Raw genomic sequence first — 25,808 nt, 5'->3', positions numbered from 1 at the left:
AAGCATAGCTTGTATAATGTGAATCCCCCTAAAGAAAGAGAATAGAGGAGAGAGGGAGAGAGAGAGACGCAATGGTTGCTATTTGCCTACGGAGATTTACTGAATAGATTAAAAAGAACAGGATAACTCACAGAACAAGACAAAACGAAAAAATAATAGAAAAAAAAACAAAAAACAGGACGACAAAAGGAGAAATAAACGTAAAATAGAATCAGGACAAATTTCGACCGAAAAGAGAGGATAAAACAAAATGATAGACTAACAAAAATAACTTTAAGTCTGAGAGGAGATGATAACGAGCGGGAATTAGAACTGAAGACCTCGGTAGGATTTAAGTAAAACGTTTTTAAGTTTTCTTTTAAAAGAATATATGGAAGGGCTGTTTTTTATGTTATTGTCGAGGGAGTTCCAAAATCTAGGGCCATCGAACATAAATGTACTCTTTGCTAATAAAGTTCTAAAACGGGGTAAATGAAATTCGTCAGATTGCCGAGTAGGGTAATTATGAAAAGAACGATTAAGAGGAAACATAGAATCAAATACACGCGGAAGTGTGTTTTTGTCAAAATTAAACATAAATAGTCCTAAATGAAATAAATATAGGTCGCTTATCTTCAGCAATTTGCTATAAAAAAATAGTGGGTCAGTGTGTGAACGAAAAGCTGAATTATGAATAACACGAAGGGACTTCTTTTGCTGTAATAACAGTCTATCTAAAATGGTTTGATGGGTGCTGCCCCAGGCAAGTATCCCATAACTCAAGTAAGGCAAGATCAGGGAAGAATATAGCATTAAAAGTGATGACGACGAAAAATGATATTTCAGTTTATTGATAATGCCAATATTTCGCGAAATAATCTTACATATACAATCTATGTGGTATTTCCAGGAAAGCTTATTATCAACGGTAACACCGAGAAATTTAATGAATGTGACACTTTCTAAATTAGTTTCGTCTAAAACAATGTCCATGGGAAGTGTATCAATGGAATTGCTAAATAGCATATATTTAGTTTTAAGTAAATTAAGAGACAATTTGTTGGATCTTATCATTGTGTGACTTTTAAAAGTTCATTATTAACAGTATTTACTAAGGTATATGGATTTTTATGGGAATAAAATATATTAGAATCGTCTGCAAAAAGAATGAACGAAAGGATATCAGATGATTTACAAAAGTCATTAATATAAATAATAAATAATAAAGGGCCTAACAGACTGCCTTGCGGGACTCCACAATTAATGTACTGCATATTGGATGCATGACCATTCAAAGATACAAATTGACGTCTGTCGGATAAGTAGCTTCTGAACCACTCCAAGGCCTTCCCGCGCACACCATAATGAGAAAGTTTATGTAATAAGATATCATGGTTAATGGTGTCGAAGGCCTTGGAGAAGTCCAGAAAAATGCCGACTAGATGTGAGCAATTATCAAAAGCGTGAGCCACTTTATCAACGAAATTCAGTAATGCATGTTCTGTGTTGTGTTTTTCTCTAAATCCAAACTGAAAGTTAGAAAAAATATTGTGAGATTTTAAAAAATCAATTGTTTTGCTATAAACCACTTTTTCTAAAATTTTTGACAAGGATGATAATAAAGAAATTGGGCGATAATTACTGACACTTAACTTGTCACCCTTTTGTATAATGGAATGACCTTGGCAATTTTCATGCGATCAGGGACTTGACCGGAGGTTAGAGAAAGGTTAAAAATATATGTCAAAGGATCGACAATTTCAGATATTATACCTTTTAAAATAAAGTTATTGACATCATCATAACCAGGACTTTTTTATTATTCAAATTAGATACAATATCAGTAATATCTTTTTTAACTACGGGAGTGAAAAATATTGAACTAGAATTAGGTGTACCTAGGTAATCATAAAAGTGTTTTGTTGAAGGGGGGATGTCTCTGGCTAGGTTAGTTCCTATAGATGAAAAATAGTCATTAAAAATATTAGCTATATCATCAGGATCTCCAATAATATCACCGTTAGACCTTATTTCAGTTATATCGGACTTGTTATTGGATAAATTCATAGCTTGTTTAAGAACTTTCCATGTATTTTGAATGTCGTGTTTATACAGAATTATTTGATCAGTAAAATATCTTTTCTTTGCCAAACGTATTGTTTTGGTTAAAGTATTCTTATATGTGGTGTATTTAGTTTTTGCCTGAAGAGTGCTGCCTTTAAGTTTGGAATTATAATATAAATTATTTTTTCTGTTGATTGAACGCAAAAGTGCTTTAGATATCCAAGGAAGTCTTGGTGATTTTTTGTAGTTAGTTTGTCTATCTTTTACTTTTGGAATATGCTTATCTAATTCACTAATAAAAATATTCAGAAAGTTATTGAAGCATATGTTTACATCATTATTGTTATAAATAGGTGACCAGTCAACAGACTCTAACGAAACACCCAGTCTTGCGAGATTCTCTGGAGTAGGTCTCCGCCTTGATGGCTTGGAAGGATTAATACATGAGTGCTTAATAGCTTGATGTGAAAAAATAAAGATAAAATGGGGGTCGGACCTCGAAAAGCAATGTGTAGTTCGTCAACCTTAAACCTTTAATTTATGACAAAAATTAAATCAAGCACAAAACAATGCGTTGTTTAATTTTGTGGAACGATTATGACAGGATGGTATCGCAAAATGTGAAATATTGCAAAGCGTAATAACCTCTGAAAACATATTATTCAAAATACATGTTTTTGATCTCAGTAATCATTCAGAGGATCTCATTGTAATTACAAACGTTATATAAACGGGAACTTTATCGACGAAAAAGGAAGCTCTAGACTGCGTAATTTGGTCGTTATTGTAATAACGACGGGATATTGTATAAAGAAATAATATAATGATATTTTTTGGAAAGAGTTTAAATTACCGGATGTATCGTGCGAGTGAGTGTATATTTACTTTCCTATGTAGACACAGTCTAAATAATTTATGTTGAATAAACTGGGAAAGAAAGTATGATGGGGGGCAACATTCCAAGAATCAAGTGTACAGTGCTTTCAACATTTATAATAACTACACCTGGATGGAGAGTGTTTAACCTAGATAAATGCTTTGCCAACGAACGCGAATGCTGCGATTGGATTTGAAACCCTGGACCTTAAGACGTATCCACTGAGCCACAACACCTTTCATCCATGGAGGAACCCTTCCATCATAGCCCCACTTGCCATAATTATTGTCCCATTTATACCAATGTTCAGTTTGGTACATAAACTTTTTTCTTTTATTGTGGGCGGCGTCTTGTTCACAATAATTGCGCAAGTGTGGTCATAATCTCGGTATGAAAAAATAATCTTGACTTATTAATGAATTGTAACTGATAAAAAGATAAAGTCAATAAAAACTCACTTCTTTACATACATCATACATTTCGTCACCTGTGTAATTTATTGTTTAAATGGAACAATATACACAGCAAGTGAGGATCATACATCTAGTTATATCAGTGCATGGATGGACTTCCTCTATGATCTGAGTGAATTTACGTACAATTTTTATCATATATGAAATGTAGCATTGCCAATTGTTACATAGCCAAAACAAAGAAAATAAGAGGATATTTATATTTGTATAATCCAAGACGACTAAAATTTGAATTTTTCTTTTCAATTAAAATAAAGGGTTATGGAGAATATAGAGTGTTGCAGATTTTGAAGTACAATATGCAAGACTTTTTATCACCCCAATTTGTTCCCTTGACTTCATAATAATTGGAATTCGTACTTTGTATGTACTCCGATTACGGTTAACCGTTACTATTTCTAAACGATCTTATATAACAAAATTACGTAATGAAAGATAACGCTTTCCTCTGGGTTTTTGATTCCTTTCTTGTCAAACCATTGTTGTTATTGTTTATCTTGAATATAAGTTATAAAAAAACTTTGAACCCGGTTGTTTTCTAGACTGACAAAGTAAGTTATCGACCTGAAAATATCTTCAACAAGGTGGATATGTGCGCAATAATACCCTATATTATCATTATTATATATTAAATATTGCAGTACTTGAATCAATAGATTTTTGCTGAGAGAGTAAATAAACTTTATGTGCGATATAGGATACAATATACGTGTCTTGTTCTACATGTTCTATACATGTATACAAATAAAAACAACAGTAATCTGTAATAAATTCAAATCATTTGTAAAGCGAATAGCAACATATTTACTTCAATAGAATTTCTAAGAACATTTTGTAACCCTAGCTATCTTCCCATAGACTTCACGCATCAATCATTGACCAATCATTAGAGACGGAAGTAATGACGTCATACGTTTTTTTCTACCGAAAGTAGATAATGTGGTCTCCCAAAAGAGTCGCCCTCTTTGATCCCAATGAAATAGAGGTCTCTGTGTCGATGATCTTTTTTGCGATACTGACTTTCAGGGCATATTCAGTTAGAGATTTCGGACTATATATTAAGTATCTCCTTTTCGATTTGATACTTCTTTCATATTCGAAAATAAAATACAAGGTGGTTGTATATTAGCCGACATGTATATTTCGTGATTTATTTATTTTAAAATTTGTTCTTATCATAGGCCTATCATACAATTGCAATTTGCAAACCACAAATGATTTGAAGACTAATTTCATTGCTGACTTTCTAGATAATAATTTAGATCCGTGATTATTCTATTATAATTAGTCTTGTTTGTTGATAAATTAAATGGCATGTTTTGCATTAAAACAAAATCCGGGGAGCGATAAAGTGTTGACTTGGCATGCTTAAGGATGGGATGTATCCAACATTATAAAACATTAGAAATATAAGTGATATGACAGCAAAACATCTCGGCGAAGAGGAGAGCACGTTTTGTACCCTCGGGAGATAAACCTGAATAGCGTGGGGAGAAATATCCTTGCATCTAAATAATAAACAAGTTACCAGCGCTGTCATCTGCGACAAATTCAATTTCACTCTATAATTTACGATTTATTTTGTTCCCATTCCTCTTGTCAAAAATAATACATGGAAATCGTTTCGCTTAGCTTTGCAGAAATCAAGACTTGTTATACTTTTTTTACACTGTTGTCGCTCAAGCAAAAGTACAAGCTGGATAAAAAAAATGAATATTATAATCGGGGGATATATGGTGATGCTCCATCCCCTCGAGTTAGAATAATAAAATCCAAAACTGTTAAAGGCAAGATATGATAATGCGACACCATTCTGGTTGGTAGTGTTTGTCTTGCAACTCCACCCCCCCCCCCCCGGAGAAAAATCTTTGAATATAAACGGACTTTACTAATGTAATAATAATAATCTTGATAATACTAAGAAAGCGCATTTTTATAAGAAACGCACAGAACATAGAAAATATAATAGGAAACATAATCAGGGGTCTAAGACACAAATTACATAAATAGTTCTCTGCTTTCTCACGTCTAGTTACGATACTGTGGTAGAAAAATAATTGCTTATGTTATCAACAAACTATTCGACAATTCTATCGATTAGAAGACGGTCAGGTTCCTGGTAACGATTTTTTGGCGAGGATGCTGAAATGAATTTGACAATAAATAAAAGGTTTTCATTTCAAATTCAAGGCAGTTCCCCCCCAAAAAAAAAAAATGGTTCACTATGAAATGCAGGTCGTTTTGTTTTTTAAAAAAATGGACAAGCAAAAAAAAAAATCAAAGGTTTCAACACAAAATGTTGGTCATTTTTCACACATTTCTCTAATGCTACACACCTACAGGAATTCCAGGGGGTAAATCTTGGGGTGCTTCATCACCCCTGGTTGGCCCTTAGGAGGCAAAGGCGATGAATGTGTATATAAATGGTCGAAATGTTGGAACTAATTCACAGCTAAAGAGTGGAAATTTATTTCTTAAGGCAATAAAGTTCCACTAAAACTTTAAAATTAAGAAAATATTGCCTTGGCAGAGGATTGATATGAAATGAATATCAGTGTTTAGGGATCATACAGGTGAGCTTATTTCATAGTTGAATTGAACTCAATGACAGCTCCAAGGTCAAGGGATAACTTGTCTTCAGTTTGCACGTATTGCGTGAGGAACTCTTTCCTATTTAAACTAAACCGGAAACCGAAACATCGCGATGCTTGATCCCTACATCTGACCCATCAAACCTTCTCTAAACGGACGTCAATGAAAATATAGAGATTTATTTGGATTATTTTTGTACCAGAAAGAAAATTTTTACTGCAAAATCCATCAGTGGATAGTACTACTGTGCCGGTTTCCGAAAGACGCGCTCGATCTCGCGGACCGGGGTTCCTTTTCATAAATCATATAATAATAACATATCAACGATAACAGATATTAGATTTATGGCACATGATTGGCTGATATAATGGTTTTTCATAAAAATATTATCATGTTATTGATATAAAGAAGAATGAATCGAGATCCAGAGAGTTCATAGTCGTATACGCACAGAGCACTTTACATACAGACGAGTGACATGTAAAGTTTAATCAATATTGACGGTCTCAATGGATTCTACAGGCTGGATTTTAGGTTACCATGGCAATTGATTAGTCTGCCATTGACATTAGGACCCACCCCTTCCCCCGCAACGTTGAGAATGATGGTCTAGATAGAAGTCTCTTATAAAAATAAAACAATGAGAAGAGAAGATGTGCAATAAATCCTGCGGTTTTCTATCGACTTAATTTCTCATATTTCTAACTAAGAATCATCTAACCACGGATGTGAATGAGACTTAAGCTTGTTCATAGACAATCATTCTACCACCCCCCCCATCCGTCTCTTATATTTATTCCTCACTTTCTCTCCCTCTCCTACTCCCTTTCGCCTTCTCTCCATCTTCTGTCGTCTCTCTTGTACATACTTTCAGAAAAAATTTGCTAGATTAATTTTTATAGTGACCGTATCTACGTCACATGTGCATGGTTTGAGACTAATTAATGTTTCTCTTGTGCTTTTCTTAATCATGGATTCAAGAGAGTGAGAGCTTCAGAGGAAAGGCTTTTTACCAGATCATTATTTGGACAGTTTACAGAAAAGACCTGAAGTAAATCTTGCACACAAACACACCCGCCCACACTCACCTTCACACGCGCACGCACAGCATTATTAAACCGTTATTCTTGTAAAATCATGCTGGGGATAGCGGCTTCTAAAGGTTTAGTAAGAACATTTCTAAGTCCCTGTCGATAAGTGGGGCTCGACACGAATCAGTCATAATCTGCCCATAACATGAGATCTTAACGTTTAGAAGCATGTAATCATGAAGCTATTGTCCGGAATATACATATGTAAACCTGACGTTTCACTTTTGCCTATTTAGACAAAACAATAATTAGAGTGACAATGATCATGAATGATGAAGTTATAGACCTCATAAAAACATGTCCTATTTTATTTATTCGCCGGTTTATTTGCACGACATGCATTATGGTAGGAATCATGGGCTTTTAGGCTTAGAGAGAGATATGATACAGAAAGAGAGAGAGAAAGAAAGAGAGGGGAGAGAGAGAGATAATTTCCTATCATATGACAAAGATCAAGGTGAAACGAAATACAGGTGTAAGCTCACTCTTCCGTGCACATTTCCGAAGTTCTTATTTACTTTTATAATACTAAAAGATTCAATATGAGCATAGTTTGTACAAAAAATGTTATCTATGGTGCTGAGGTATATCACATTTAATATGACCACACTACTGCAACTCATTTTGAATTTTAAAAGAGCAGGGTTATTTGGACCTATCTCACAGCGAGGGGGGGGGGTGGATTCCACCCCCCCCCCCGACATTTCGGCCTTCGATCGCGCGAGTGCCGCGAAAATTTGCACGGTGATAGTGTGCGATAAAATCTACAAGCCTATTTTGGGGGAATAATAAGATGTTTTATTTAATAAACTAATTTATGCATTAAATAAAAAATTGCTCTAATCAACTATTAGACGGCCCCAAAATTGCAAAGCTTCTTATGTATTTGCTGTGGGGTTTTTTTTTCACTTTTTTAATTGTTTTTTTAGATGGAAATTGTTGAAGACTTAATTCTGATAATAAACAAGACAAAATAAGTTAAGCTTTATTAGTAAAAGAAGATATAATGATACATTTACGAATTTTGGCTTAATACACAATTTGCATAGGATTTGTACATGAATTCACGTTTTCGAGCAGTTTTGAGTCTGACATGCACTTACATGATGTTGCGTAATTACGTAACCACGTACCCGAGCATCGCAAATTTGGTCTCAAAAGTTTTGCTAGATTTGAAAGTAAAAAGTCAGCTAGAGGCGCGGTTTAAAAAATTCGCGCCGCGGATTTATCGTGAAAAATGTAAAAGGGGCGGATTCCGCCCCCGGACCTTTAAAGGAAAGCTGATTTCTGTTGAAAATGAATGATTTAGAATACTTCTTGTTTCATGTCTGAGTATCCGAATATTAAGCATTAAAAACGACGAAATCATATCAAATTTGGCTAAATATCGTGTAATTACAGTTTCAACGTGTGAAATACCTTACAAATTGACAATTTCAAAATCGACATTTGACAAACTTCTACTTATTTTCAACATACAAAAAATGATTAGATAGTTCAGAAATCTATATCACTATATTGCGGCCACATGCACTCCGTCAAATAGTTTTCTATCATATTTCAAGTAATGGAACATGCTTTTTTGCCCTTGTATTTAATTAATGAAATGCTCATGTTATCGGACCACAGTTAGCTAAATTACTTTTACAAAAACATATTTCCTCTTATAAATGGCTGGTAAATCTGTAGTAAGACATGTTTCTTCTGTCTACAATCTGCAAGTAAAATCAATTAAAGCATATGAAGCATTTTTTTCCTTTCACCATTAGAGTGTATCACAAAGGAAATTTTTTTTGGGCATTTTAAGGTTGAAATGGACGGATTTGATGGGGTTTTTTAACGTCCATTTTGCGAAACTATGCAAAAAAAAACAGACTTCAAATTTTCATGACAGGGAGGAGGTGGATCGCTTTCCGAAAGCTGGCTCTGGAAATTACGAAACCCATTTCATGGCATTAATTTCCACATTTCATAATTTCGTTATTTTTTGGTCAAATTTTGATGAAACTTTAGGTGTATCGCTTTTTTTTGGGGGGGGGTGGGCTGTGTTTTTTTTTTCGACGCATACCAATTTCCATCGAGAGTGTACCCATTTAAGTCTATTATTAAATATCAATATTATAGTGTTAGAATAACTGTTAAGAAAACAAGGTGATGCATTGAACACCACCAAGGGTAGGCCTTAGTGTTATTGTAAGCACTTAGGAAATTACATCACTATCTCAGACATAACCGGACATTCTCTTAATGAACATGCCTGAGTCACGTGACTAGTGTGATTCATTGCTCGGAAGGCAGCAACAAAAACCTTTGGATGTCCTTTTTCATTAAAAGAAAGAAAAAAAATCTCAAAGTTATGAACAAAATGTAATCCCCATGCAGGACTGATAAAAAAAAACAAATGATAACAAGGTCACTTTGAAACTTGTTATTAGGGTCTTCTATTTTCCTTTTGACATTCATCGTACTAAAAAATTCTTAAAGATTTGAATTTGTGACGTCATACAAGAAGCTGTCTCATATAGCACATTATAATTTTACGAATTCCATAAATTTTCATTTTTAATGGTTTATGATCACTGAATATATTTTACTTGTAGAAGGGTATGAAAGGAAGTGTGTGTCTAATTATATAATGAATGCTCAAGAAAAATAGTCTTCAATTGTCTGAAAAAATTTGTTTATTTTTATCACAATAAGAAAGCTTCTCACATTTGGAGTCACAAAATCAAAACTGAAAAAAAATATCCATAACTCTGCTAATCTTTGATTGATAACACAAATCTTCACAAACATGTTTTGTTTGTGAATGAAAACCACCTTTCAGTCATGGTGAATTCCCCCTTTAATACCTTATATGATATCAATCTGAGTTCATTACTTGACATTCAATCTAATATGATATAGATTATACAACTTATCTATTCCATTGGACAAATATATGAAAGCGACAATTAAAAATAATATCACCACGAAATAACGCCATAGAGCATCTCGTTAGAATACTGGAATGCCTTACCGACAGTATATTGATAGAATGAAAGTGAATTATCGATGGATATTTTGGGGCTTGGGTTGGTAGCACATCTTTAAACCATTTTCATTTCCATAATATAACATTTTAATATGTAACCATATTCCTGAAAATTTATATGTGTTTTTTTTGCATCAAGGAAATTACTCTAAATGGTAGAAAACAAAACTCCCAGCTAAAAAGTGATTTTTTGGGGGGAAAAACATACAATTGGACTCTCATGAACAGTTTTTCTTGCAGCTAATATACGATGAAGAGGTTATCACTTTTGTAAACTTGGCAACACGCCACTCAAATTTAATGTAAAGTAACCAAATATGTCACTTAACTTCGGATGAAAAAAAAAACCTGACAAACAACTTTTCATCAATTTTGAGGCCATCGGTCCCTAGGCTAATGAATGACTATCAAACAAAATAAAATACAAAATATCCATGGAGAGTATTGGGAAATGAAAATGTTAAAAATAATAATTCAGTGAAATTTCGACTTTTTATTTGCTCTGATGATTATTATGATAGTATAGTACTATATAGGTGATGTGATGAGATCCAATGATAGGGAATCCATATCTCATGACAAGAATAGAAAGTTGCTCCAAATATTCTTGATTGTTTCGATGGCTTGGTTTTTTCACTACCTACATTCATGATACTTTGAATAGAATTAAATTTGATAAGAGTCATGGTGAATGATGAGCAGATTCATGTGTACCCTTCCCTGATTCCTTAACTATAAAGATTACCATCTATATAGTATATTACAAAATACATCTAAAATAATAATCATATTGTATTGTTATTATTTTTTAGTTTTTTTTATCGTGTCTACTTGGTAGATACACTATGAAAAGTTCTCGACTGATAGTAGAAAAAGAACCACAAAAGAACTACGTATATGCCATTATATTTCTCCGTCCTGTGTCCTAGTATCACACGGCAATAAAGAGGTGACACCATGCTGTCACAGAAGACAGCTGTACGAGATGTGGAAATCAAAGAAATACATGAAGAATAATGAACATAACAAGAAGATCTCCCTACCGGGAAGACAAATTCAATATCACTTCCAAAATAAAAAAATAACATGATATCCTACATTATGGGCATGTCTACAGTGCCGAGATTCACTGATTATTTGAGAAGTATTTTCAGCTGTTGTACCCTGCTGATACTGTTACCATGGTTACAGAGTAAGCGTTCTAGCATAATGCTGATTACTTGGATCAGTGATATTTTTTCTTTTCTATTTGATGAGGGATGTGGGCTCAAGCGACCTAAGCTATCATTTTCCATTTTTGTAGTAAAATAACGAAGGAATCAGTAACAGGACATTAATGCGTTATTAAAAACATTAATAACCCATTTACATCGTTGTGTATTTAAAATGAGATTGAGACAGAGTGAGAGATTAGGGTGGGAGAGAGAGAGAGTGGCAGAGATAGACAAAGAGACAAGTCTTTGAGACTAAAAAGTGGTCGTTATTCATTGAGCTTGTAACTAGTTTTTTAGGGATGGATCTAGGATTTTCGAAAAGGGGGCATTTTCTTGTTTGTTCAGAAAATGAGAAGCCCCGAAAAGGGTCTACACGAAAATTTCCAATACAATTTTTGTATTGCTATCGAAGGGGGCGAGGGGGGGGGGGTCTGAAGAGAATTCATTTACCCTGTATGGATGGCTGTAGACATGAGAGAATAGTATGATTTAAAGTCTTGATGCAGGAGGTAGAGGAAATGTGAGGTAATATTATCACTAAGTGAAAACTCTACCTCTGGCAAAAAGCGCTAAATTAAGTCCCGATTTAAAGTCAAGCAAATATCAGCAAAGATATGATATAGATTTATTTATTAATTCATCGCAACCATTAAAGTTGGATTATTGACAATAATGAAAATGGCACAATTAGATACACAATTACACATTCAATTAAATACTAACAGCATGAACAGGCGAATGTAAATACATAACAAGATATACTGTACGTTAATTATTTGGAACGAAAGGGCAATGATCAGCATGGATAAATACAAAAAGAACAAGGAATGAAATGCGAAGAAGAAAAAATATAACAGGAAAAAAAAAGAAATGTGAATATGATAAGAAGAAGCAGGAAAATGAAAAATATACAAACAGGCGAACATTGAATATCTAAAAAGTTGACAATATACTCAAATGTAACAAGGAGGTAGGAAACAACTTGAACAATATTTCTTTAAAGCGGACCTACAATTTTATCATTCAAATGGTTAGAAAATAAATCAAATCGTTCTTAAGTAATTATATAACAAAGTGGAATAGTAGATAGTGTGAATCTCGCGTGGTAAGAAAGATTCAATATGTTCACCCCGGCATCTCGGTCCATCTTTTTTTTAGTATACCTCTGCAGCAACAAACACGATAATTGGTATAGCCTTGATGGTGGCTTGAAGTTCATTGTCATTTGGCCTTTCAGTTATGTGAGCTTGATCGGCAGATTTGAGTCCATTATGTACAAGTTACTAATCTGAAAAAAATCTTAATTTGACTTCAAGACAGATCAGTTGTTATGAAAGGAGAGAGAGAGAGTGTGTGTGCGTGTGTTTGGGTGTGTGTGCGTGTGTGCGTGCGAGGGTGTGTGTGCCGTGGCCGAGTGGTCTAATGCGCCTGGCTATACTGGCTATACATTGAAAGTCCGGGGTTCGATCCTCGGCCGCGGCATCTATGCCCATGAGCAAGGCATTTCATCTACAATGCTCTTTTATCCTGCTTTCAAATAAATGGAAATGCTTTATGCACTATTGGTAGCTAGGTGTGCACTTGTTTTTTAAAAAAAAAAAAGTGTGTGTGTGTGTGGAGAGAGAGAGGGAGCATAGAGAAAGAAAAAGGTCGTTCATGGGAGGAGAGAGATAAAAAAGGAGGGGTATTGTAGTAAGACGTTTGACAATATATTACAATATTCAGAACCAAGTGCGTGTGTGTGTGTCTGTGTGAGGATGAGTGGGTGTGTATGTGGGTGGGTGAGTGATTTAGTTCTTGCAGACGTGGATCAATCAAATGTGAATATTTACGCATGTGACCGATAGTTTGAAAGACGTTACCAGGTCTCGAACCTCTGTATGAATATGTAATTTCCTCTATGTTCTTTATGAGATTGAAAATGAACTGAAACAGAAATGCGAGTATAGATTTGTTCGTATTCAATGACATCGATACATCTACAACACAAATACAGTTTTCCCTCTATATTTATAACAAGTATGTAAATCAAATGAATTTGTCAAAATGGGGTAATATTATTCGGACATTTCATTGAAAAAGTGTCTTTTTTTTAGAAGATTACTGTGAGACAAATTTTAGCAAGCGAAGTAATAACGGCAGGTATTTCAGTCAATGACCCTTGAAGTTTATGACCTGGAATGAACTGATCACCCGAGAGAAAGATTATCTGGGTTAAGGAGATCATGGTTTTACTTGAACGTGACAGCAAGATTGGGGCGGCGTAGGGGGAATCCCTCTTGTAAGAAGGGCGAAGTCACCATTTATGACCATGCATAGAGCTTGGTCAAATAAGAGCAGACGATCGTGAAAGGGATTAGGGGAAAACCCTAACCCTTGTTGCTATGTAGGAATTAAGACTATGAGGTAGAACATGATACGTTTAATGGTCAGATTTGTTAATTTTGAACAGATTACTCCCATTTACCCAGTATTTAAAAAACAAAAATCTACCAATTCAGAAAAAAAGAAGTAATGATAGCACAGGCACTGATCGCAAAATTAATTTCACTGGAAGGACTGCATTCTTTGAACATAATATGAACTTGAGCAATATCCTCCCTTGTTTCATACTTCGTTCTCCTTTTTTCCTGGTAACAAGACATTTCTCTTGTTTTTTTACGGAATATCAGACAATAAATCACAATCACTGCTCTAGTCAGAATGCGGTTCACCATCCCATTTCAACTCATATCGATGGATTGACTTGGTGCTGTGCAAACGGTAACCTATCTGATCTGACCTTGCGGTTTTTATATCTTTTTGACATCAGATATGAATTGCCAATTTCATTTCTCATTTTTCTCGGAAGCCCCATCTTCCTAAATTACTGATGTCCAACAAGATAAGATAAAAGTGACTTCGAGGTATAAAATCAGAAGCAATCGAAATTTCGGCTGTCATAACCAAAGAAAGGCATTTCAAAGGGAATGGATTTTGACGATAAGCATAAAATACCGGGGAGGCATATTTTGGATGGTGGATGGATGATAATATCCTTCTACAGTTGCCAATGCCTTCTTTCAAACAAGCGTGTTTACAATGAATCCTGTACAGTTTTGTTTTCTTGTACATATTTCATATATCAAATCGAATTCTTTGTATTTAATTTGCTACATTATCACTCTGGTAATTGAATAAATATCTTTATAAGATCATTAATCCGGTATGGGTATTTGATATTGACGATGCATGCTATCAAACAACCATCTTCTTTGATTGTTTAACATCCGACCAATTTGACAGGAAGGTGTGTATCAGTTGGATGGAATTAGGACAATAACAGGAAATTTGCTTTCAAGATCCAAGTATTATTATAAGATATACTTAAAAAGACAAAATAATGAAACAAAAAAGTCATTAACTTAATCGAGTCATGGAGTAAGAAGTAAAAACCATTATAATCCTTTATGCTACGGTCAAAAATACCTTTATATACGAACACCGTATATACGAACGATTTTTATACATTTTCCTCTATTGCGATTCGCCTTAATTATCTTTATTTTTTGTTTTTGTTGTTTTGTAAGCACCTTTAGCACATAACAAAAAAATGGAAAAGACGCTATATAAATCCTATATATTATCATTATTATTTTCATTATAGCAATGAGTGGCCGTTGGTACGGCGTTTGTAAAGGTATTTGTGACAGTAGCATTACTTAGTTTACTATTACCGTACATAGCATAAAAAGATATAAAGACAATATTCATGATTTATGAAAATATAAATAATATTCAGGCGAACTGAAAAACTATTTAAACAGGCCTAAATTCATAAACAAACTTTTGAAGAAATTATGAATAAAGAAAGCATGTGAAAATATTAAAATAATTTGATCGTTTAAAGTAAAATGACGGTTCTAGAACGTTGGCACTCGTTTCACGGAGTACCTTTGGTATAAGGGCATTGAAAACATATTTTTTTTTCAGAATTTGACAATGATAATAAAAAAAAACTTACCATTGTATATTCATAAGGGCATTTCACTTTGCAAGTGATAGGTTGTACAGGTATATCAGATTTCAAACAACAGGAAACGTCAAGAGATCAAAATATACACCTCAAAATGATCTCTGAAAGCTAAATAGATTTTAGTTCGAGAACGGCATAGAGTAAAATCAAGTTATCTTGAGCCACAAAAGTTTGGGAGCAGCAAGCCATTTCCAATGGAATGGAATTGTATTTCGGATTTGAAACCAATAAAGTCAGAGTACAAAATTTAAGCATTGTTAGGAAGGATCAGTAATCATGTCATATTTTCAATATTTTATTCATTATCAAGAAAGATCAAATTCATTTCCAATTTTGTTATTAATTACGGGTTTAAAAGAGACGTTGATTTTTCGTAATGTTCAAATATTGAGTGCTTAATTTTGACTCTCATAAAAACCCATTTCATCTGCCCCTTCATCACTGCTTGGAAAGTTTACTGAATAACATCACAAAGAATAGAGCTGACATTCATCCAAATAGGTAGATCGGTATCGTAAATCATTCTGGTGATATACCATGACATTGCAACATGACTCATACATGGGTTATCCGATCTCACGAAGGATAAAAACGAAAGTAGAAGGTCGTTTGTTGTGTGGATGAACGTACACAGGTGTATTGACAACTGCATGAACAGATGAAGATAAGGATAATATATTCCTAAAATCTTTTGCATGCTGAACATTCCATATGTTTTCGTGTATGTGCAAGGCTGATTATAATCAGCAGAAAATAATGACCTCGGGGGGGGGGGGGCTTGAGAGGTACATGTATACACTGTACGTAAGAGGGAAATGTAAAGGTATTGGCAATTGAAGATATTCCTTAACATGTGCAGGTGTATAATATTTGATAATGATCGCTAAATTTAAACTAATGTAAGATTTGATCAGATGGGGGGGGGGTATTTGTGTTGGAGAGGGTGAATATGGGAGTGAGGGCTTTATTCTTTTTTTTATCTTAATAGGATAAATACACCCTCGAATGAATAAACGTTTGAGATTTGTATTTAGATGAGGTTTCCTTCCTTCCCCGTAGTACAGCAGATATTATTTATACAACAATCAAATTGATGTCAGGTTTCCCGTGGTTAAGCCTTGAACTCCTTCTAGATGGTCAAACGCACTTAAGATATACCATATTGTGTTTTATATTCAGTAGTTCCTACTGTGTTTATTACCAATGTACCATCATAATCTGTCGATTAATTTCTTGTTGTGCAAGGTGAAAAATAAAACAAACAAATAATCGAGATAGTGTGGTTTATAATCATACTTTAATTGATATAGACCTAATCATGGTATGACCAAAAATCGTTTGTTGGATTCACATTTGGATTGGTATGGCCATGACTAGTGCCAAAATTGAGGAAATGGAAAAAAAATGCACTATTGGTCAATTTATTGTTTTATTAAAAGAGCAATCATCATTTCATCAATTTGTCCTCACAGCCAATAATTGGTTTTGGTTTTATTACAGCTTCAATTTTACCTCTATATTTCAATTATTGGCACACGTCTAGTAAACCTATAAAACAACCAAATTAATTTTCAATGATGAGTCAATGAAAGAAAATGGAAAGATTTCACGATCGATCAAATAGAGGTGATAGCTCTTGTACTTTAATTAAAATCTTATTTTACTGTTGTGTTTGTCATATTTTGAGGTTTTACGAAGCAAAAAACAGTCAAAAACACATTTACATGAAATTCTTCCTCCATATATTTTGCATTTATCAGTCAACCTGGTCAAAGCTGACTCATACCCTTGCGGTTTTGTAAGAGATTTTCACAATTTTGAAATCAAACAATTACCTCACATAATACACACTACATGTACAAGAGAGGTGCTGTGGTCGATTGATTCGCAAAATATTCATGATAATTGGAAGGATTTTCATAAAGGAATCTCACTGAAGTAGGAAGTTTATTAATTGTTCAGAGTGTTGCAGAATTCAATAAATGCATACGGATGACGATTTTTATTAATAAAGAATCTGAAACCAAAGATTGTATACAATTTATGTTAGAAATTACAAGGAATCATTGAATCAAGTCAGCTCAGACATTCTGAGCTAAAGGTATGTCATATGATTATGTATATCTGTGCCTCACAATCAAACAGCATGATTCCGATACTACATCAATCCGTTGATACCCCCCCCCCCTCGAAACTTATTCTTGACATTATCTGGTCATGGTGTTTTCAAGTCTTTCACATTTTTGGGTCGTGGAGCCACAGCGCATCTTGAAATCACATGTCGGCTTAAAATAGGCAGTGTTTTTAAATTGATTTACAACCGAATGGAAATTTTAATATGTACAAATTTAACAAACATATATTTTTTATATATTGAGCCTTCTGAATCATATATCCTTCCCATGTGAATTCTGCAACATATTCAGTTCGAATAAAACTTTGAAAATATATAAAAAGAGAAATCAACAAAATATAAGAATTTAAGAAAATATAAGAAATATACAAACAAAAAAGAGTTGATTCGAGTTCGACATTATTTTGTAATCAGTAATAAAGAAGATTCTTTCTGCCAACATTTTGCAAGAGCTTTGGCAAAGAACTTACAATTTAAGGAAATAATATTAACAAAATAGATATAACAGCATATTTTTCTTGTCATTTGATATGATAAAATACCAACACGAAAAAATCTACAGAACTGTAACCTCTACAGGTTTCTTAACATCCAATCAAAATTTCGTGTAAATCAGACATTTCGCAGTCAGGGTGAAAGTGACCCCCCCCCTCCGGAAAAAAAACTTGCTCTGAAAAGTTCCAATCAAAACAGGGATTGAGTAAACTAACTTTAGTTCTGGTCAAGTTTCAATCAATATGAAAACAACACAAAATCATTCAATTATGTTGATTAGTGGTCTCGTCGCTGGGTTCAGACATGATAATAATTTGCTGCATCATTATAATTTTTTTCCTAAAACAAAATAGTAAGTACCGGAACACGTTTAACCATCGAGATAATAGGAGCAATGAATAGGAGCATAGTCGGGCTCAAATGTGAGTATTCCGTTTCGGAAATCGAAGATCGGGTACATGACATGCAGACACTCTCGGGACGAAATATGTTTGTATGGAACAGAATCCATGCTCACTCAGTAGCTGCAGCGATATCATATTTCACATCAGACAACATTTAAAGATAAAAAAAAACGTCTGCAGTAGTTATTCATGTATGATCTAGCATGAGATCAATTTTGAAATCATCATAATGTTATACTAATATTATGGATAGCATATATGGATAGGAATATAATTCAAACCTGTGTATATTATGTCACCAGTTTTATTAATGGATCAAAGACGACTGCTGTATTTGAGTTTAAAGTGGCATTTAACAATCTATAATAATAAATATGATTAAAGAGATTAGAGATTATTGTACTTTACTTAATTAATTTTCCCGATACCGGTGCTGACTTATAGGCCCAATGTTATGTGTTGCTATTATTAGTCGTGTAATAGTTCATAAGTGGATAAAATCATGTAAGAATACCATCGATAAGGGAGGGGTAAACCTTTTTCAGTCTTTTAGTTCCTTCGCTTGTCAAATTTGTTTGAAAGAAAAAGTGACAATTCTGGTAATGCTAACTTTTTTTTCTTTCGTTTGGTTGTCAAATTACTTCTAAGAGAACCACACATTTTCGCTATATTAACTTTTTTTAAATCCCCCTTTTTTGGAGGAAGGGGTTGTCAAAATTGTCAACGAAAAGGACACAGTCTCCCCCAAAGCTATGACATCCGTCACTGCTGAACCAGGGGCCGCGGAAGCGGGTGTGCTTCAGCCCCATCCCCCCACTTTTTTCCAAAACCGTGTAAAAACCGTAAAATTTACTATATGATTGTGATTTTTTGCATGGTCAGCTCCCCCCCCCACTTTGAAAACCGTTCCGCAGCCCCTGTGAACATATAACATTTAGGCGATTATATTCTCGTTCGAAGTCATAGTGATATGACAAGATCTTGCTGCCGAAAAAAGAATAGTCTCGTGTAAATATTTTGAAATATAGCATCATTTAACTATTCATTGATCATAAAACAATTACCTACAAAAAGCAAGGAAATTTTTTATGAAATGAGCAAAATAGTAACAAGACAAAGAAAAGGAAAAGAAGTATTAGAGGAAGGAGAACATGACATATTGGATTCTAAAAGCAAAATGACATGAAACCAGAATACATTCCTTTAAAAGGGCGCACATGAATACGGTCAAGCTTTATCCGATAGTCTCTTTGGGACTCGATCCACTTTGCTTGGTTTACAAGCGGAAGAGATACCATCTATCACCCGAGAATACCCTTCTTAAATTCTCATGCACAAACTTTAACCAAGTCAATATGAACAAGACACAAAAAGTCGAATAATATCGCCTGAATTGTATGAACGATTTTTAACATTCTGTACTTAATCATCATGTATTTCAGTGGTTCCGTTGAATTACTTTATATAAAATCTGAAATAAAAATATTTATCATTAAAGCGATTGGTTAAAAACTGAAAACCCAAGAAGCTACAGACAATTTGAATTTTGGGGTATTATCGAAAAGGGGGTGCCAATTCTGTCACAAAATGTCCTCTCCAAATTTGGTATGTTTACATACTGACATAGACCTTTCTTGATTAAAAATTAGGCCTATTTTGTATGTAAAAACACGTGCATATACAGTATGCAACAGTTTTATAATGTTAGCTTCGCTCACATCCACTTATATTTCAAACATTTCATATTTTTGTCCATAAGTGTCCCCTCCGAAAAATCAAGCAATTGATACTAAACCTAATAAAAAATTGAACCCCTATAAACAAAATTGTGGGTGACCTTACACATAGAAATATAATTTCAATATTGTTTACAACACACACAAATATTGAGGAAAACAAGAATTTTTTTTTAGGCCAGTGAGACAGATGGGTATACAATTATTGTAAACGATCCCATAATACCTCTTAGTAAACGTGTATGTGTGCTGTAATTTGTCAGTATATGAATTTATAATTTTTTTGAAAGCTCGAGATTAATTTTTCTTCGAAATGAGCATCATTGATTATTAGCAGTCTCCGGATTTACATTCAAACGGAAAGATTGAACAGGTTACATCATGTTGGCCTGTCGCCATCTTGTGTATTGCCAATTGGAGCAATACCAACACATAATTGGTGATCGAAGAGACATACGTCATGGTGCTAAAACACATGAAAGATTGGATCAAATCTTGTGGTATTAAATCTAATGAAAATTTCATTACTTTTGACTGTATACTTGTTTCCCTGAAGGGGATTGGACTTTCAATGCCATAAGAATAACGTTACATAGGGAGAGGGGTGATACTAAGAACATCACTACCCCACCCCCACCCCCCAAAAAAACACAACCCGAAAAAACAACGGACAAACATAAAGCAAACACATATACCCCTTTCTATATATTTTTTATAGGTCCATGATTCAGTTTAATAGATTTTACAGCAATAACCAAAACTAGACCTACAATATTTAGGATCATTTCTGTGCGAAGATTTGAATATCTCGTGTTAGCATAGGGATATTTGCCTTTCAATTAGTAGACCTATTACTCTTAATACGTTTGACCAACCAGGGACGTGAGAGGGAGATCACGTCCCTGCATGGACTAACGCTATCTAGGCAGAAGTAGCCAAGTGCATTCTTAATTTGGATTTTACTGTGTGCATGACAGATTAGAATCTATCAAACTCACTGATCAGCATATATTTCCTTTGTACCAATATCCGCTATCTGTCACAGAAGTGTCGTTTAATCAGCGAGATGGGACTAGGAAATTCTATAGAAATAGGATTAGTAATCTGCCTTCAAATAACCCAAAACAGTATTTTAGAAGATTCAAACGACCCAAATCACATCACGATGTACATAAAAACACAGTGAACTACATGTAAAGAAGATTTTGAGAAGCCTTTTTCAAATTCATTGTCACAGTAGGGGTTATATACTTCAACAATGTTTATATTCAAAATGTCTTAATACTTCATTATTTTTGGTTCAATTTTGCTATTTGATTGGTAGTTTGATTGTTATATCCATGCACTGCTCATTTTCTTGTTCAAATATAATAGTGCTTATGATACTGACAGGTCTATGTCACTGGCGGATCCAGGGGGGGGGGGTGGCACAGCCGGCCCGTGCCCCCCCCCTCCCTTTGAGAGGCACAATTAAAATATGTCATGTAAAAATGCCGATAAAACAGAAGTGTGCCCCTTACCCCCTTTCGAAAGTGAAGACCCTTTTTTTTGCTTGTCAATTTTTTCCTAGGGAAAATGTGCCTGGATCTGCCCCTGGTCTATGTGTTGTATATTTTAATTGTTGGTTGGACCCCTTAGAGGAACAGCTTTCGGGGTTTTCCACCTACAGTTGTGCTAAACAGTTAGTGAACCCACCAGAAAATGCACTCTTTCATGCCGAGTGTTGACTGGAGACAACAACACTACAATGTTAGTTGAGCCGAGAGAAATAATCTATTAAATGTAATTTATCAACTGACTTCACAATTAAGGCAGACCTTGAACACTTGAATATGTTCATTTTATTGTGGGGTTCACAAGCACCACTATACATGTATGAGTAGAATGAATAATTCAAAATAAATGATTACCAAAAATTCATATTCAATGGTCACAAATTCAAGGAAAGGTCAAATTAGTGGTATTTATATCAATATTGAGGGCATTAAACATTTAAAATGTTAGTACTAGCTGTATTAATGTAATAATGTTATAGGCCTAACTGATTGTACTTACCCATTATTGAAATCGCCATTTTGATTTTGAAATCCATTTTGATTAGTCTGGTGTCAGATGACTCTGATAAATTCTGTTATAGAGAAGACACTGGATGGAGACACTAATTTAACACTTTACTCATCACCTCAATATCCTTGGTATTAACTTCCACATTCAAGGCATCACTGAATAATCGCTTTTATATCACCATGCTGCATCATTTTCACTGTTTTTCTGATTCAGGCTTGTAATCTTTGTAAGAGACCGGGAGAAGTGGCGTCGAAATCTGCTATTTATCTTGTTAGGGCTAATCTGGTCTCTCAATGACCATTACAAGTTCATGCGAAGATCTCTCTGTCCCATAAGTGTAGGGGCTGGCGAAACTAATTTGTCTTCCAATAGACGGAGGAGTAATTCTAGATGTTCCCTGCTTTTAGTCTGATTTAACACGAACATCAACAGACATATTTGTGGTGGATCGAATAGAAGTTGCAGTCAAATCAATGGTCAGAACTACATCTGTGAGTTTTACATGTGAAGTAAAACAATCCAATGGCTGAAAAGAAAATAAAACTGCGATTTAGAGTAAAAGTAAATACGATGTTGATAAGATAAACGAATGTTAGTCAGGGTATCCTGATCCCACGAAAAAGGTAAATATTCAATAAAGCACAATTGACAAACGAGGTCACTATAACAAACTTTCCCAAGTGGATCATTACCTATCGTTCGTACGCGTGTCAAACATTTTCTGAAATCCGCCCGAGTGGAGGGAAAAAAATGAGTTTGGATTTCAAGTTCAGAGAGTTCTTCGAAAAAATACAAAATCAAATAGACTTTGTGTAGGCGAAGTGTGACAGGTTGAAGAGTTTCTTTCCAGGCGAGTCAATTGTGGTCAGGGAGGGGTGTCCGTGCTTGAATTAGAATGGATTGTTGCACTATAATTGATCAGGTGAAAGTTTGACTAATCCAAATGGACTGAAATGGTTGATTATATTGACAGCCATACATCCAAGAAGGTGAAAAGAGCGAAATTTTGTATAATGAACTTGATCCTGTCGGGTGTAAACTTGGTCATCCCTACTCTCATAATGAGCGCTTCCTACATTCTGTCATAGGTTATAATATTACTGGTCGGAGCTTGGGCTGTCTGACATCATTTCCGAAAAAATAGTCTCTCACCTTTTTGAAGCAATGATTCATCGCACACGAAAGTGAAGCATATTTCTTACAATTCCGTGGAGTCGTGGACCTTGTTTTCTGGTAATGCAAAACATTTGGAAATGGATGCGATGAAATTGATTATACATACTGCATGTATCTATTTACTGGATCTTGATTGACACTTCACTTAATTTCAGTATCGAATTGATTGGAGAATACTATCACATTCACTACAGAGTTGTTTCGTATTATTGTATATTAATGTATGCATGTTGCAATTTTTTAAAAAGAATTAATGAATGCATTCTTTAAAAAAAAAGAATTTGTAAGGAGGAAACATCATAATAAATGTATAACAGTTACGAAAAGTAAAGAGGGACATTTGAAGAGGTGGAAGATTTGATATTTTATTATTTGAACGCAGAAATAAAAACAAGCAAGCCAGTAAACAACAATATGGAGAGGGTTATCAACTCTCCTTTAACACTCAATGTTGTTTTAAACATTTGACACTGCTTCATAGTTCAAAATATTCCTTGGAAATTTGAATACTCTTAATTTTCCATGTCAAGATTTTTCTCTGATACCTCCTCTTCTTAAATCCTCGCAATGTGTTCCCTTACAGAATTGGTTGAAAGGATATTGGCTTGTTTTGACGATGATCCGGTGAAACAAGGTGATAATATTTTAACTGATTGTAATCATCCTCCCTGAAGATTCTGTGTCAGTAAATGAAAAATGCATCATCATTGCTTTCTAACAATACAACATCAATGACATCATCCAAAAGAGAGAGAGAAAAAAATATGGGGAATATATAGGATTATATGCTTGAACCTTTTAACCGTAAAATTTCCCCACTATGTTGTGTGAACATAATTTTAGAACAATATTTGTTGAAGTTTTAAACTCTTAAAATGTTGGGCAACATACTGTCCACAGAACAATTGAATAAAAAAATTATCCAACCTGGGAAGTTTTCAACCAATACTGTGTAGTTTTCACCCAAAGCACACATCACTGGTTTAAAAGTTCTATCCAGAATAAGCCAGTTCGTAGTTCCTTTCTGCGCATGATCAAAAGATTCTACGCATGATCAGAAGAAGGTCATTTGTACTAAAGTGACATGGTGCTTTAAAATCTAACGAGATAAGCACCAACTTTGATGTCTTGATTATTCATATATTCTTTTGAATTGTCGTTTTCATTTACATCCACAAAAAAACAACAATGCTTCCACGAACGACTTGTATTTCACAGTTTGTCAAGTACATTGTGCAACATGCTAAGATATGCATTCAAAGTAGGAATGCAACAAATACCTTCATTAAGTGTTCATTGGTTTGCTATTCTAGTCACCTGGTCTATTCAATTTCTTCATCCTGCTATGTAAGGCAAGCTTACGTAATATCTTGCTTTGAAATCTGCCTATCATGATAAAAGAAATGAAAGGTCATTTGACCAAAATTGCCCATGAAGTAACTACGAACTGGTCTACTGGATAAAGGTTTAACCAATTTATTGTGATCTCTTCCCTCCCTCTCATATTGATTACATTATTTATCACCGTTGCATACTCTGGTAATGGGAATTCCAACTATCTCTATCGAACACTCATGAAAAGTATATATAAATAAACACATATTTAAGTAGGCCCTACATAATCCAATTGATAGAGTTTTGAACAGTATATAGGGCTATTTTCCATTTTCTAACGGCACTCAATTGGAGGAAGTTTAGAGTCCTATTTAGCCCGGTTGTGATGATATAACCTTAGAGAGATTATTTGTAATAGCTGAGGTATTTAAGGAAATGAAAGAGGAAAAGATTTGGTGGATAGGGTCAAGGTGTTAAAGAGACTGGTTTGATAATCAATATCTGTTCATTCTTTTATCTCCGAGAAATGAACAGGGGAGCCCTGAAAATGTCAAACTAATGAATTTTAATTTAAAACAATGATGAGAGCGTGTGTATGAAATACTCCTTGAATTTGTCCAAACATTCCACTGACAGATGATGCAATTGACTTTCCGCCTCCTCATTAAACCAATGTGAATTAGAGAGCACTGGGCATACTGAGTAATCATGGGGCCATTTTCTTCTCGTTGTTGAACAATCAAATTGCTTAGGAACAATTCTCCACATGTTTGTACTATAAGTTGCCAATTACACCTTTGATCTACACACGCATCGTCCATTTTCTGTTTGGTCTCATCCCACAATTCCGATCATCTTCAAACCAATATAGGGGAGCATACTCACGCAGAACAAAAAGGGAGGGGAGAAGAAGAAAAGGAGGAAGAAAAGACAAGAGAAGGGAGGAAAGTTGATAAAAATAGTGGCAGGAGAATGGGAAACATTTTCAGGGAACCATATACAAATTAAAATTCCACTCGCGCTTCGAGCTCGCATTAGGGCTTTCGTATTTTATTGAAGACCCATCTTTTTTCAGAAGTTTTTGGTTAATTGTATTATATGCATAATTGTTTAATTTGTTTG

General features: G+C 34.4%; 1 protein-coding gene across 2 annotated transcripts in view; it reads right to left on the bottom strand.

Moving 5' to 3' along the window:
• The window catches only part of LOC121410051 (TGF-beta receptor type-2-like), a 50,225-nt gene extending 27,008 nt beyond the window's left edge, over nt 1-23,217 (bottom strand). Inside the window, exons 1-2 of one of the 2 annotated variants that reach the window (XM_041601891.1) lie at nt 22,868-23,217; nt 22,164-22,701 (exon numbers count right to left, since the gene is read on the bottom strand). In XM_041601891.1, coding sequence (XP_041457825.1) covers nt 22,164-22,200 — 37 coding nt within the window. In that variant the 5' untranslated portion in view covers nt 22,201-22,701; nt 22,868-23,217. Of the gene's footprint in view, nt 1-22,163 lie in introns of both variants that reach the window. The other variant, XM_041601890.1, reaches the window with a different exon arrangement.
• Nucleotides 23,218-25,808: the final 2,591 nt, after the last annotated feature.

Source organism: Lytechinus variegatus, chromosome 3 (assembly GCF_018143015.1).
Source record: "Lytechinus variegatus isolate NC3 chromosome 3, Lvar_3.0, whole genome shotgun sequence".
In the NCBI taxonomy this organism is placed as follows: Eukaryota; Metazoa; Echinodermata; class Echinoidea; order Temnopleuroida; family Toxopneustidae; genus Lytechinus; species Lytechinus variegatus.
Note: the sequence above shows the minus strand (reverse complement) of the source record. Positions and strands in the feature narration are given on the sequence as shown.